A 14,546-nucleotide genomic window follows, 5' to 3' on the forward strand; every position below is an offset into this window, starting at 1 on the left:
CAGCCTGTAAAACTCAATTGTCTGACTCTTCATTTGTTATTTTTAAACACATCAGAGGGGTGACCTGCAGCCACCAAAAATGCATTTTACTGCAAAGATTGAGGACCATCTTATGGACAAATGAAAAACTCATGGATTTGTGACATGACGGTTATTAAACAGTACCTTTTGCAAATCAGCAATAGCTTGTTTGAGTTTCTTGGCATAGTCATAACGTTCATGACGGACAGCTTCATGCTTTTTCTCATCCAGTTTACGAATTATCTGAGCAACTTCCGGATCCTGGTACATATCAAAAGCCAAATCATCCAGTGGTGAAATAGAGTCAGGTTTTCTGGAGAAATATATATATATTTTTTTGAGGTTAATCTGAAGCACCAGCTACATATATTCCTTCTCTTTTTGCTGTGAGAAGATTAATATATATTAAGATGACAATTATTTTTTTCTCATTCTTCAATATACTGTGGATCTCACTTATTTTAAATGGCTCATCAAAGTCACATTTTTCCTGTTTTACTTTGAAATACAAGTTTAGCTCTTGTAAGAGTTATTTCTTCTGTTGGGTTCAATAACATTTAAGCAAATGTATATTTTCCATTTTACTCTACATTGAAGTTTACTGGATATGTTATCCCCTAACTCAATGTTCTAGACCTACCACTAACGAGACTTTGATGTGATCTGTTGTTTTCAGTGACATCTATATGATTAAATTATCACACTTCTATGTAAATGAAAGAGCTCCTCAAGACTCTGGTCATTGAGATTTTCTAAGGAAGAAGAGCAGATGTCTGTTGTAATGTTTATAACGGCTCTGAAGGTTTAAAGTACTAGGTAATAGCTAATTATTATACTCCTGTTATTTCCATCATTCACCAAAACCTTGTCCTCCCAGCCCAGATCCAATTTGAGGTGCTTCTTCCTTCAAATCAGATAAACTGGAAAATGCCGCCTCTAGCACTAGTCGATGTTGGTATGGACTGCAGTGATGTTAGTAAGTAAACAGTTTGTCAGTGTCCACAGAAAATTGTCTTTTATTCAAAAGAAAATGCCTTCTACTTACAAGGGAAATTAACCACTAGAACATCTTATCAAGGAACATGGTAGATTCTCCATCATTTAAGTCTTTAAATGACAACTGGATGTCTTTCTAAACATATATTCTCTAACCCAACCACAAAATAGGGGTTTGATAGTATTTCACCCAGTAATTTCTGTAAGGTCTGTGTTATACAGTTCAGACTAGAATCCTAGACGATCACAATGGTTCCTTCTGACCTTAAAAATATATGAATTTATGACTGAGAGTAACAGTCTCTTCTTTTAAGTGAGATGCTAACATTTTTAAAATGAACAAAGAAAAAAGATCCAGAAATATAAGATTCCTGAAAACTAAAATATTGTGTTATTCTGATAGAGTGTTTTTGTGTACTAGGCATGCAATGATATGACCTCTAGTTGTCATACAGGTAATTCATAATCTGCTGATTATTCTGAACAAATAATGCTAAGATTGGATCAATTTGATCAGAACAAGCAGGAAGTATTGTAGGCCAAAGTATCAAAATCCTATGCAATGGACACAGATTGTTCATACACCGCCAACACATGCAAAAACCAACATGTGTGTAAATCAAGTAACTGCACATTTACTAGCATACAAACTGAGTCAGTTACTTGATCTGCGTGCCCAAAAGAGGGCTTCTGTAGGCACAATTTGTATGGCTTTTGTAGAGGTTTGAAATATGTGGGCCATGTAATTATGCAGCCTAAAAAGCCTAACTGAGAAACAGTTAGTGCTCTCTGACATGGCTGTTTGCTATGACAATATTATCGATAGGAGAGTAACTCAGTAAGACTCAGAGATCTAGCTAGCTTCTGGAGAGTATAGGCTAGTCTGTTAGCCAAACTACTCTCCTCATCTGTCACCTGATAGAAGAACTACCACTGGCCAAATTTGCAGTGCCGCCACATTGGTTGAATCCCTGACAGCCAGCATACATGTTGTGATGGCAACCACACTGTAAATGTTAAACAGGAAAATAGGATGAATAGTAGTTAAAGTTGGGCTGGTTAACAAGACGCCAAGAAGAATAGCTAGTGCTATCAATTCTGTAACAACCGCTTGGGTTCAAATTTTGCATTTAAGGAACAACGTTTCTGAGATATAAGACACAAGGGTAGCTGATGAAGAAAAGACCCAACAGAATGTGACTGCACTCTGTTCATTCACTAAGCATGTAAGACATAATTAAGTGCTGAAGTTCAACAATAATCAGCACAATTCACAGCTTGGAAATGACAAAGTTTTGGCACCTAAAATTGTTTATAATTATAGCTCATCGGGTCACTAGTTTTATTAACTCCTCTGATCCAAATCTCAGCAGAGAAATCTTACCGAAGGTATGTTCCATCTAAGGTTAGGTCATCTAGATTGTTCCCAAGATAATGGTCAATCAGCTTCTCTCTTGAAGGCTTTGAAAGAAAAAGGTTAATGAAATGTCACCAATTTTTTTGTGAACAGGATAGAAACTATAGAGTCAAACAATTAAAATTAAATGTGAGACATCATGTCATGCCTTTTTCTATGCCTCTATTTTTAGACTTAAATAACTAAGTTGAATTAACAGTATCTTCAAACAAACTCACATATATAACAAGGTCTCACAATGTTAGAGTTTTTACTACATCTCTGACAAAATACTAGTTTTGTTTAGCACAACAGTAAAAAGCAAACATGGCAAAACTATTATATGCAAATTACACAGTAAGTTTTAAAATAAAAAACGCTATCATTTATATTTACTGTACTATAAGAGAACAGCAGCATTTGTTCCAAACATACTCAGTTCCGTTATGCTATTTTGGTTTACTTCTTCCAAATGGAATTTCTTTTCAAAATTACATTAAAAAGAACAACCAACCAAAAAACAGAAAATAAGTGCATGACAGCTCTGTTTAAACAACACTAATGTAACAACAACAAAAATCAAAAGGCACCCTACATTAGGTGAAGCACATCATTATTAAGTATGTGTAGCAACATCCAATGGACAGTCTATGTTTGAGATGGAAACTTTCTTCCGTAATTTACTTTATATACTTACGTTATTGCTGTCATTGCTGTAGTCTGCAGGTTCCCCAATTATATTTATTGCTACCAGAGCAACCTAAGGTAGAATTAAAAAGAAATACAAGACCACTATTACTTTACTTGTATTTTATGAAGACTTGAACAACATCATTATATAACATGCACTGAGCCATTACACAGCTTGTGCTGGCACCTCTAAAATATTTTTGATCACTTACTGAAAATTATCTAGTAGTGAATTACTTAAATTCATAGAGAGTCTATGGGCCCTATGCACCCAAATATATATAGGCAAGAGCTCATTGTAAGAGTAAGATGCATATGTTCAACAATTTGTTATTAAATTAGCTAAAGGTAACTTGGCTAGAAACATGGTGTAGTGGTCTGCTACTCCCCTTTTAGGGCCATAAGCCCTGGTCGACACTAGGAGTTGAGGTTGAATTTAGCAGCGTTATATCGATTTAACCTGGCACCCGTCCACATGACAAAGCCCTTTTTTCGACTTAAAGGGCTCTTAAAATCGATTTCCTTACTCCACCCGACAAGGGGATTAGCACTGAAATTGGCCTTGCTGGGTCAAATTTGGGGTACTGTGGATGCAAGTAGACGGTATTGGCCTCCCGGACCTATCCCAGAGTGCTCCATTGTGACTGCTCTGAACAGCACTCTCAACTCAGATGCACTGGCCAGGTAGACAGGAAAAGGCCCGCGAACTTTTGAATTTCAATTTCCTGTTTGGCCAGCGTGGCAAGCTGCAGGTGAGTGCAGAGCTCATCAGCAGAGGTGACCATGATGGAGTCCCAGAATCACAAAAGAGCTCCAGCATGGACTGAACGGGAGGTAAGGGATCTGATCGCTGTATGGGGAGAGGAATCTGTGCTATCAGAACTCCGTTCCAGTTTTCGAAATGCCAAAACATTTGTCAAAATCTCCCAGGGCATGAAGGACAGAGGCCATAACAGGGACCTGAAGCAGTGCCACATGAAACTTAGGGAGCTGAGGCAAGCCTACCAGAAAACCAGAGAGGCAAATGGCCGCTCCAGGTCAGAGCCCCAAACATGCTGCTTCTATGATGAGCTGCATGCCATTTTAGGGGGTTCAGCCACCACTATCCCAGACGTGTTGTTTGACTCCTTCAATGGAGATGGAGGCAACACAGAATCAGGTTTTGAGGATGAGGAAGATGATGATGATGAAGCTGTAGATAGCTCATAGCAAGCAAGTGGAGAAACTGGTTTTCCCGACAGCCAGGAACTATTTCTCACCCTGGACCTGGAGCCAGTACCCCACGAACCCACCCAAAGCTGCCTCTCAGACCCACCAGGCGGAGAAGAGACCTCTGGTGAGTGTACCTTTTAAAATAGTATACATGGTTTAAAGCAAGCATGTTTAATGATTAATTTGCCCTGGCGTTTGCGGCTCTCCTGGATGTACTCCCAAAGCCTTTGCAAAAGGTTTCTGGAGAGGACAGCCTTATTCCGTCCACCATGGTAGGACACTTTGCCACACCAGGCCAGTAGCACGTACTCGGGAATCATTGTAGAACAAAGCATTGCAGTGTATGTTTGCTGACATTTAACCAACATCCGTTCTTTCTCTCTCTGTGTTATCCTCAGGAGAGTGATATCATTCATGGTCACCTGGTTGAAATAGGGTGCTTTTCTTAAGGGGACATTCAGAGGTGCTGTTCCTGCTGGGCTGTTTGCCTGTGGCTGAACAGAAACGTTCCCCACTGTTAGCCATGGGGAGGGGGAAGGGGTGAGGGGCTAGCCACGTGGTGGGGGGAGGCAAAATGCGACCTTGTAACGAAAGCACATGTGCTATGTATGTAATGTTAACAGCAAGGTTTACAGTGAAAGAGTGTACCCATTGTTCTATAAAATGTGTCTTTTTAAATACCACTGTCCCTTTTTTTTTTCCTCCACTAGCTGCATGTGTTTCAAGGATCACAGGATCTTCTCCTTCCCAGAGGCTAGTGAAGATTAGAAGGCAAAAAAAACGCACTCGTGATGAAATGTTCTCTGAGCTCATGCTCTGAGCTCACACACTGACAGAGCACGGACGAATGCATGGAGGCAGACAATGTCAGAGTGCAGGAAAGCACAAAATGATCGGGAGGAGAGGTGGTGGGCTGAGGAGAGTAAGTGGTGGGCTGAAGAGAGGGCTGAAGCTGAAAGGTGGTGGCAGCGTGATGAGAGGAGGCAGGATTCAATGCTGAGTCTGCTGGTGGATCAAACTAATATGCTCCAGCATATGGTTGAGCTGCAGGAAAGGCAGCTGGAGCACAGACCGCCACTACAGCCCCTGTGTAACCAACCGCCCTCCTCCCCAAGTTCCATAGCCTCCTCACCCAGACGCCCAAGAACGTGGGGGGGGGCCCTCTGGCCACCCAGCCACTCCACCCCAGAGGACTGCCCAAGCAACAGAAGGCTGGCATTCAATAAGTTTTAAAGTTTTAAACTTTCAAAGTGCTGTGTGGCCTTGTCCTTCCATCCTCACCCCTCCCAGTGCTTCTCTCCTCCACCACCCCTCCCGGGCTACCTTGGCAGTTATCCCCCTATTTGTGTGATGAATTAATAAACGGTGCATGAATGTGAAGCAACAATGACTTTATTGCCTCTGCAAGCGGTGATCAAAGGGAGGGGAGGGTGGTTAGCTTACAGGGAAGTAGAGTGAACCAAGGGGCGGGGGGTTCATCAAGGAGAAACAAACAGAACTTTCACTCCGTAGCCTGGCCAGTCATGAAACTGGTTTTCAAAGCTTCTCTGATGCGCACCACGCCCTCCTGTGCTCTTCTAACCGCCCTGGTGTCCGGCTGCGCGTAACCAGTGGCCAGGCGATTTGCCTCAACTTCCCACCCCGCCATAAACGTCTCCCCCTTACTCTCACAGATATTGTGGAGCGCACAGCAAGCAGTAATAACAGTGGGAATATTGGTTTCGCTGAGCTCTGAGTCAGTAACTGCGCCAGCGCGCTTTTAAACGTCCAAATGCACATTCTACCACCATTCTGCACTTGCTCAGCCTGTAGTTGAACAGCTCCTGACTACTGTCCAGGCTGCCTGTGTACAGCTTCATGAGCCATGGCATTAAGGGGTAGGCTGGGTCCCCAAGGATAACTATAGGCATTTCAACATCCCCAACAGTTATTTTCTGGTCTGGGAATAAAGTCCCTTCCTGCAGCTTTTGAAACAGACCAGAGTTCCTGAAGATGCAAGCGTCATGTACCTTTCCTGGCCATCCCACGTTGATGTTGGTGAAACGTCCCTTGTGATCCATCAGTGCTTGCAGCACTATTGAAAAGTATCCCTTGCGATTTATGTACTTGCCGGCTTGGTGCTCTGGTGCCAAGATAGGGATATGGGTTCCGTCTATCGCCCCACCACAATTAGAGAATCCCATTGCAGCAAAGCCATCCGCTATGACCGGCCCCTTTTCCCAGGGTCATTATCGTTGATATCAGCAGATCTTTGATTGCGTTGGCTACTTGCATCACAGCAGCCCCCACAGTAGATTTGCCCACTCCAAATTGATTCCCAACTGACCAGTAGCTGTCTGGCGTTGCAAGCTTCCACAGGGCTATTGCCACTCGCTTCTCAACTGTGAGGGCTGCTCTCATCTTGGTATTCATGCGCTTCAGGAGAGGGGAAACCAAGTCACAAAGTTCCATGAAAGCGCCCTTACGCATGCGAAAGTTTCGCAGCCACTGGGAATCGTCCCAGACCTGCAACACTATGCGGTCCCACCAGTCTGCGCTTGTTTCCCGGCGCCCAGAATCGGTGTTCCGCGGCATGAACCTGCCCCATTAGCACCATAATGCCTGCATTGCCAGGGCCCCGTGCTTTGAGAGAAGTCTGTGTCCATGTCCTCATCATTCTCGTCACCATGCTGACGTCGCCTACTCACCCGGTTTCACTTTGCCAGGTTCTGGTGCTGCATATACTGCTGGATAATGCACGTGGTGTTTAATGTGCTCCTAATTGCCAAAATGATCTGAGCGGCCTCCATGCTTGCTGTGGTATGGCGTCTGCACAGAAAAAAGGCGCGGAACGATTGTCTGCCATTGCTCTGACGGAGGGGGGGCGACTGACGACATGGCTTACAGGGTTGGCTTATAGGGAATTAAAATCAACAAAGGGGGTGGCTTTACATCAAGGAGAAACAAAAACAACAGTCACACAGAATGACCCCCTCAAGGATTGAACTCAAAAGCCTGGGTTTAGCAGGCCAATGCTCAACCCACTAAGCTATCCCTCCCTCTGATATTTCAGGCAGGACTTCATGGAGGGAGTGGGGAGCAAATGAATACAAAACAAATCTGGTCTATTTTTTGTTTTGATCCACTCCATCTATCTTTTACATCTTTGGCTGGCAGCAGACGGTGGAGAAGGACTGCAAGCCATCCACACCTCCTGCCTGCTCACCATAAGATGGTACAATAGGACTGCCTGCAGGACTAAAGAGAATTACCTGATCGAGTCACTCCTAATTTAGTCCCTGAGCCCATATCTGCCCAGGCGCTCCTGACCGACCTTACCGAGGCGGCCAGGAGCATCTCGGACATGAGGAGGATGGTTTTCAGGCCTATTGTACCATCTGCTGCCACAAGGCAATGGGTTGCTGCTGCTGTGTAGCAATGCAGTACCGCGTCTGCCAGCACCCAGGAGACATACGGTGACAGTGAGCTGAGCGGGCTCCATGCTTGCCATGGTACGGAGTCTGCACAGGTAACTCAGGAAAAAAGGCGTGAAACAATTGTCTGCCGTTGCTTTCACAGAGGGAGGGAGGGCCTGATGACATACCCAGAACCACCAGTGACAATGTTTTTTGCCCCATCAGGCATTGGGATCTCAACCCAGAATTCCAATGGGCAGCGGGAACTGTGGGATAGCTACCCACAGTGCAACACTCTGGAAGTCGACGCTAGCGTCGGTACTGTGGAAGCACTCCGCCAAGTTAATGCACTGAATGCACTTAGAGCATTTTGTGTGGGGACACACACAATTGACTATATAAAAACGATTTCTAAAAATACTACTTCTATAAATTCGACCTAATTTCGTAGTGTAGACATAAGTCTGATTCATACACAGCATAAGTATGCAAAGTTAGAGAGGGTGATTCTCAGCTTCTTTCATTTTGGATAGATGTGCAGTGTAACTACTTAATTGTCTTGCCTGTATTATACAATAAGCACTCAGAGCGCAAAATGAAAAACAGCATAGAACTGCACATTTGATTAATCTGTTCTGGATACACTGAATACCACTTCTGGCCAATCTGACAGAAGAGCAGCCAGCAAGAGAACTTTTACCTTCAGATATTATCTATACTCTTAATATACAATGCAATGCTTGGATGAAAATGTGCCAAACGAAAGCTCTCGATTATATCCAAATGTCTTAAGTGTAGTATAGAAATCTTTAGAATCCTATATATTGAAGCTAATTGAAGCTAATAATTTGCACATTAAAGAAAAGAGACACCAGACTTTTAATTGACATTTTTCTGAGAATTACTCATTCACAACAACTTCCCACTGGCAATTTTAGTTTTATAAATCAAGGCAGCATTTTGCTATGGCCGTCTTGGACAACTGCAATATTGTCTAGACCATCAAGTCACCATTTTAATTAATCTTACCTGACTGTATAAGTTGTATCTATTGATGTAATTTTTATGGAAAGTGAGTTTTAGATACTGTCCTACTGCATCCACGTAGACTGACTTCAGCTCCCGTGCTTTGTACCCAGTCTTCTCATTGTCTGAGAGAGAGACATAACTGTAGAAAGAAAATTGATAAGGCAGATGGAATGTGTAAAAACGTGCAAATAAGTAAAATATATTTTGTTAATATAGAACATCCATTCAAATTAGTATTTTGATAAGATTTAAAATGGTATTGAGAACTGAAATAAAGAATGCCATTTCTCTTTTTAAAAAAGCACTCTACAGACTTAATTCAAAGTGCACTGAAATCAAAAGACGTTTTGACACTGAGTTCCAGGGGCTTTGGATCACTTCCTATATCAATTCAGTAGAATAAGCCCCACAGCGCTGAGCCTGCATTGAGAAAACATGTGAGTGAACCTTTGGGGTTCTACTCCGGCAGCCACACATATGGACACAATTGCAGCACTGGGGCCTATGTATTAAAAGAGCTGATGTGTTAAATATGCTCAACTATTAATAGAATACCAGAGAACAGGGATGCATAAAACCACCTGAAGTTATGGCAACCACCATCCCTTTAAAACTGCAATAAAAAGGACTTTTCTATCTGAAGATATTAAAATTGAAATCATGTACTTAGAGTATAAGGTCTTTGGGACATGGATCATATTTTTGTCATGTTTTTGTATGGCACCTAGCACAGTGAGGCTTACAACTGGGGCTTCTAAGTACTACCACAATACAAATAAATAACAACAACACAGGACTTAATACATACTGTTTTTTTATAGATTTTTCTTCTTTCAACAACTGTGCCTGCTCCACATGCATATTTAAAAAGATGACATGTCAGCTTGTATACTGAGAGATATTGGTCAATAAGTCTAGTTGGATGTCTATATCCATGTTTAATAAAAACCACAGAAAAGAATGCAGCTGTCATGTGTGTTCTGAAAGTCCAGGGAAAAATGTTGTCCTCAGTTGCACCCATACAATTCGAGTGACTTCAACTTTATTACCGTAGCATTCCACAGATGCAACTGGGGGACAGAATTTCCCTTCCCTATTTCCTTAACATCACATCAACATTTTACCAGTGACTAACATACCACTCCCTTCCCAAATCTTACCTTTCTGATTAAAGTGACACTATCATTTAGCACCTTTTGACTTACCCCAGTCTGCGAAACCTCTCTGACTGATATGGTGCAAAGTACTCAGGCAGATTTTCACTAATGTAGAACTCAATTTTGCTTGAAATCATATACTGGTGAGCGAGTAATTGCAGCTTTCGAACTCGACATCTCTCCACCATCTGAAGGACGATTTCTTGCGGATACTGGCAGAGTCTGAAAGTAAAGAAAATTTTCAATAGTCATCTTCTTAAAGAGTTATTGCCAACTTGAATCACACTTTGTCTAAAAATTGTTTCTCTCTTATTGCTACAAGTAGTCCCTAATATTCAGAGCCATGCTGGGAAGGATGGGGGGAGGAGGGACAGCTTGCCCAGGTCCCTTGTTCGAGAGGGCTCCTAAAACCAAGTGACATTGCTGCCTGGCATGCAGGGTCATAGTGCCACTCACAATAGAGGGTCAGCCAGACCAAACCTCAATGGCTTTGCAACTCCATGTAATAGGTTGGAAAGCCCAGACCAGAGAGCCAGGCCCAGCCCTGTGACACAGGAGCCAAGCTCCTGCTGTGGGCTGAGTGTAGTGTGGGCTCTCTCTCCAATTCCCCACCTTCCCTCAGTGGTAACTTTTTTAGCAGGGTGGGGGCCCTCAGTTTCAGATCTTGCCCAGGCACACCAAAATGTGCAGCCCTGCTAACATCACTACAGCAAGTTTTGGTGTGTGTGTGTTGTGGGGGCTCTTTTTTCAATTTACTTTGTTTATTTAACAGCAGTATGTATAGACAGGTCACCCTGCTGGATGTGTGGGCCTGTCACACAATAGAAGTGGAGAGAAAAGCATTAAAAAAATAAGAGAAGGCAAGTGATTGTAAAACCACAAAAATTGGCAGGAGGACTTGGAGGCAGATGTAGTGCCCAAAATCACTTTTTTTTTTTCAAATTGACTTGTTTCTAGTTAATGGTATCCCTTTTAAGAACACTCTGGAGTTTTGGGGGATAAGAGCTGTGTGGGATGAAAGGTAACTAAAGAACTTGGTCCATAGTTCTTACAACCAGTGAGGTCCCTCACCCTGCAATCTGCTTTGGGCAGACAGAACCAGGGCGCTGACTTTGATGGGGTCTCACGTGGACACAGGAGTCTGCCTGGAGCAGTTCACAGGACTGGGGCTGGATTTTGTCAAACTCTTTGTGATCTTGAATGAGAGGCAATTATGCAAAATCATGATTTTCTATCTTAGATTTCTTATTTTTTGATGTAATCAGATACCCAGGGTAGAATTATTTCCCTGTGAATTACTTATATCTCATATTTTAGAGACACTTCAACGCATCCTTAATATAAATAACTCTTTCACTTACAGTACCTTGGTGATCTCCATCCATTGACCGTTGGTGCATGAACCATCAGTTCTTTTGCACTGAAGCCATCTTCATGTCCTGATGAACTGATAACTACAAATCCAATTTTGTGTGGCATTCTGCACAGTTGAGCTGATAAAACAATGACTTTTTAAAATTAAGTTAATTCATTTTATAAAAGCTACAACTAAATAAGTACAACCCACTCCAGCAGTCTCTACTCAGACAAAATGACTGTTGACTTTCATGGGAACTTTCTTGAATAAAAATACTAGCACATCAGATTCTTAATCTAAATCCTATCAAACCTCATTAATATTAAAGGTATTAGTTTTAGCATTGTTTAATAAAGCCAATAAAAACTTCCAAACTCAGAGGGAACTTTGTACTATTAGCCAAGATGGTTAGGAATGCAACCCTATGCTTTGGATGTCCCTAAACTCTGACTGCTAGAAGTTGGGACTGGACAACAAGGAATGGATCACTCAATAAATTGCCCTGTTCTGATCATTCCCTCCAAAGCATCTGGCAACGGTCACTGTCAGAAGACAGGACACTGGACTTGATGGACCATTCGTCTGACTCAGTGTGGCTGTTCTTATGTAATGAATGGAACTGGTAAGTGAGAAAAGTAGATTTACCAAAATACCTCTGATATCACAACACTCCACATAACTCAGTTGCTCATGGGGCAAAAGCACAAAAAAGTGCATGGATCTCTCTGATCAAAGAACAGCCTCCTGGTTAGTGATCTTATAAAACTGAACTCATTTCACAGTGAAAAGGATACAGAGCTAGCATGTAACACCTGCTTTCCTAGAATGTCTGTAAAACATATCCATCATTCCCGCACTTAGAGTGGTCTGCAAACAGGTTAATTGGCAACAAAATAACTAAGAAGTAATGTATTAAGTTATCTTTGAAAACTGAGCACATTGTAGTTTCACACAAAAAGTAGGCGGCAGGAAGGGATGATGAGCTCCCTTCTCCTGTAAAGTTCGTGAACTCTGTAAAAGAAATGCTCCCTCCTAGTAGAACACTTTCAGTTTTCATCAGCATCTGCCTCAAAATTCATCACCTTGTTTTAAACTCTCACAAACTGGTTTGTCACGAGTTGCACTCTGTTCTGAAAACTAACATAAATGGTCTATACCATCTGACAAAGTAAATAAAATGTATCATGATTAGATTAAAATGAGATACATGCAAAATCCTGGGAGTCCGTGAGCCTACCACAAAAAATTTTAAATAGAGTTCAACCTGACCACTGGCACTGGTGACTGGAGCAGGCTTTAACACCACAGAACACATTCTCTTGTGGGCTGCCCTGTATACCCATTACTGTGGTCCACTTTCACGTGTTAAAATGGTTCTCTTGGGAGGAAATTCAGTTTTGCTAAGCTTCTAGCCCACCTCATCATGCTTTGTGCACAGCAAACAGTGGCAAGTATTAACACAGCACATGCACTTTCCCATCTCTCACATTCTCTGAGCCTGCACTCCTCCAGCCCCCTCAACTCTCAGTGACCCTGGGACAGGGCACAGGGGTGCCATTTCAGATTTTGGTAAGTGGGGGGCAACTTTAACTGTGATTCCAAGGGCTACTTAGGCACCTGAAAACTTTAGGTTTTTTTTTGTTTTCTGCAGATAACTTCAAAATTAGGAGCACTGTATCTAATTCCTATATATATATATATATATAAAAAACAGAGGATTTAATAAATATTACTCACTCAGCTCTAATACTGACATGTTCTCACATCTTGCGTCAAAATCACTTAAGGAACACTGGTTAGGTTTAAAATTTTAATGTATATCCTTTGTTACTAACTCTTGAATACAACAATTGAAACAACTGTAGAAATATCTAGATTACTTTCTATCACTTTTTTGCAGTTCATCAAGATTCGAGTAGATCATTTAATTTTGGAAACATCCTACTAGGGCAGGGCCCCCTGAGTTTATAATGCACCTGCCTGGGGCTCTAGAGGTATTATCTCATGATAAATAATAGACTAGAAACTAATCTTAAACAGGAGTGAAGCTGACACTTTCACAGTATTGCCAATCCCAAATGTTCAAAAATGATGAATCTGGCTCCCCAAAAATCATGAGATTGGCTTTAAAATCATGAGATTATGTCAAAATAACAGATTTGGGGTTCTTTTTATTTGCCTTCTGCTTTTTGAGATGTTAGGGTGCTTTGGGGTCACATTTTGACGCTTTCTCCACAGCCATGAGGACTAAAAACTTCTTTTTTCTTTAAGAACGAAGGCTAAAATAATCACATAGCCACTTGACTCCAGGAGCTGGAGCTTTAAGGAAAACAATCATCATAAGACGCATGACAAAAATAATAAGAGTTGGCAACACTGCTTACTTCTGTTTAAAAGCTAGTTACTTTTCAGAAGGCTCTTAAACACAACACTACAGCAATTGTGTTGCAGTTCTCACAGGAGAATATTTAAAACCAAACACCAAGAAAATTCTATAGTTTAAAGTTGAGAAAAAAACAGACTTCTGAGGTATATCAGAGCAACTGCAGGCAGGAAAGGAAAACAAACAGGCACAGGAGTTCTGGGCAGCTCTTCCTTTAGAAAGAAAGTTGGAGGGTCAAATCTTCTAGTCCTTAATCAAGTAAAACTTCTACTGCCAGAAGTGCCTCCACTCAGAGCTATAAACATCACAGTGAACATGTGAAAACGTGTGGTCAATAACTGTACAACCTCATATTTAAATATCTGAGCCATCTTATCCAGATTTACACATTTTATACGCATTGGCTCAGGGACTGGATTTTCTGGCATATTCTGAAGAGTGCCGAGCACACAGATGGTGCCCAGTGAATAATGCAAATCATGACAATCATTGACTTTATGGACTCTGTGGATGCAGTTTCTGTTCTTTGTTCTGGAATTGGCCTCAATACAGCTGAAACCCTAAGAATTTGAGGCATAAACACATCTGATACTTATATGACACTTTCTCGTTCCTTCTTTTTCTCAAATTCAGAACAAAAAATGACTGAACAAAATGGTTTTCAGTTAAAATGTAAAACTGCACAGCAGCCATTGCTCTACAACCCAGCATGGGGCAGAACCTGCCACCCCTTGGGAGTTAAGTCATCTCCTCTCATCTGACTCTCATTCTCCATCCTTCCTAACCTCTGCGCTGCTTTTCATGCTGTCAACCATGACATCCATCCTGGGACCATTTGCTGGAGTCTCAGAGAACTGGCCGCCATGGTTTTGCTCCCATCTATCAGAGTCCTCTTTTTTGCAGCATGCAG

General features: G+C 41.9%; 1 protein-coding gene and 1 long non-coding RNA gene across 6 annotated transcripts in view; one reads left to right on the top strand and one right to left on the bottom strand.

Moving 5' to 3' along the window:
* LOC140900037 (uncharacterized) overlaps window positions 1–5,687 on the top strand; it is a 32,877-nt gene extending 27,190 nt beyond the window's left edge. The window contains exons 2-4 of the long non-coding RNA XR_012155535.1: window positions 899–997; window positions 4,345–4,439; window positions 5,026–5,687. This is a non-coding gene — a long non-coding RNA (uncharacterized lncRNA). The remainder of the gene's footprint in view (window positions 1–898; window positions 998–4,344; window positions 4,440–5,025) is intronic.
* Window positions 1–14,546, bottom strand: part of CEP104 (centrosomal protein 104) — a 39,562-nt gene that overhangs the window by 21,720 nt on the left and 3,296 nt on the right. For 4 of the 5 annotated variants that reach the window (XR_012155534.1, XM_073316541.1, XM_073316538.1 and 1 more), the window contains exons 2-7: window positions 11,263–11,389; window positions 9,945–10,118; window positions 8,740–8,878; window positions 3,111–3,173; window positions 2,402–2,478; window positions 166–334 (exon numbers count right to left, since the gene is read on the bottom strand). Coding sequence is in view for 4 of the 5 variants with exons in the window: in XM_073316541.1 (XP_073172642.1) it covers window positions 166–334; window positions 2,402–2,478; window positions 3,111–3,173; window positions 8,740–8,878; window positions 9,945–10,118; window positions 11,263–11,375 (735 nt within the window). In the remaining variant the exon portion in view is untranslated. Of the gene's footprint in view, window positions 1–165; window positions 335–2,401; window positions 2,479–3,110; window positions 3,174–8,739; window positions 8,879–9,944; window positions 10,119–11,257; window positions 11,390–14,546 lie in introns of those variants that run through there. The other variant, XM_073316540.1, reaches the window with a different exon arrangement.

Source organism: Lepidochelys kempii, chromosome 18, assembly GCF_965140265.1.
Source record: "Lepidochelys kempii isolate rLepKem1 chromosome 18, rLepKem1.hap2, whole genome shotgun sequence".
NCBI lineage: Eukaryota > Metazoa > Chordata > Testudines > Cheloniidae > Lepidochelys > Lepidochelys kempii.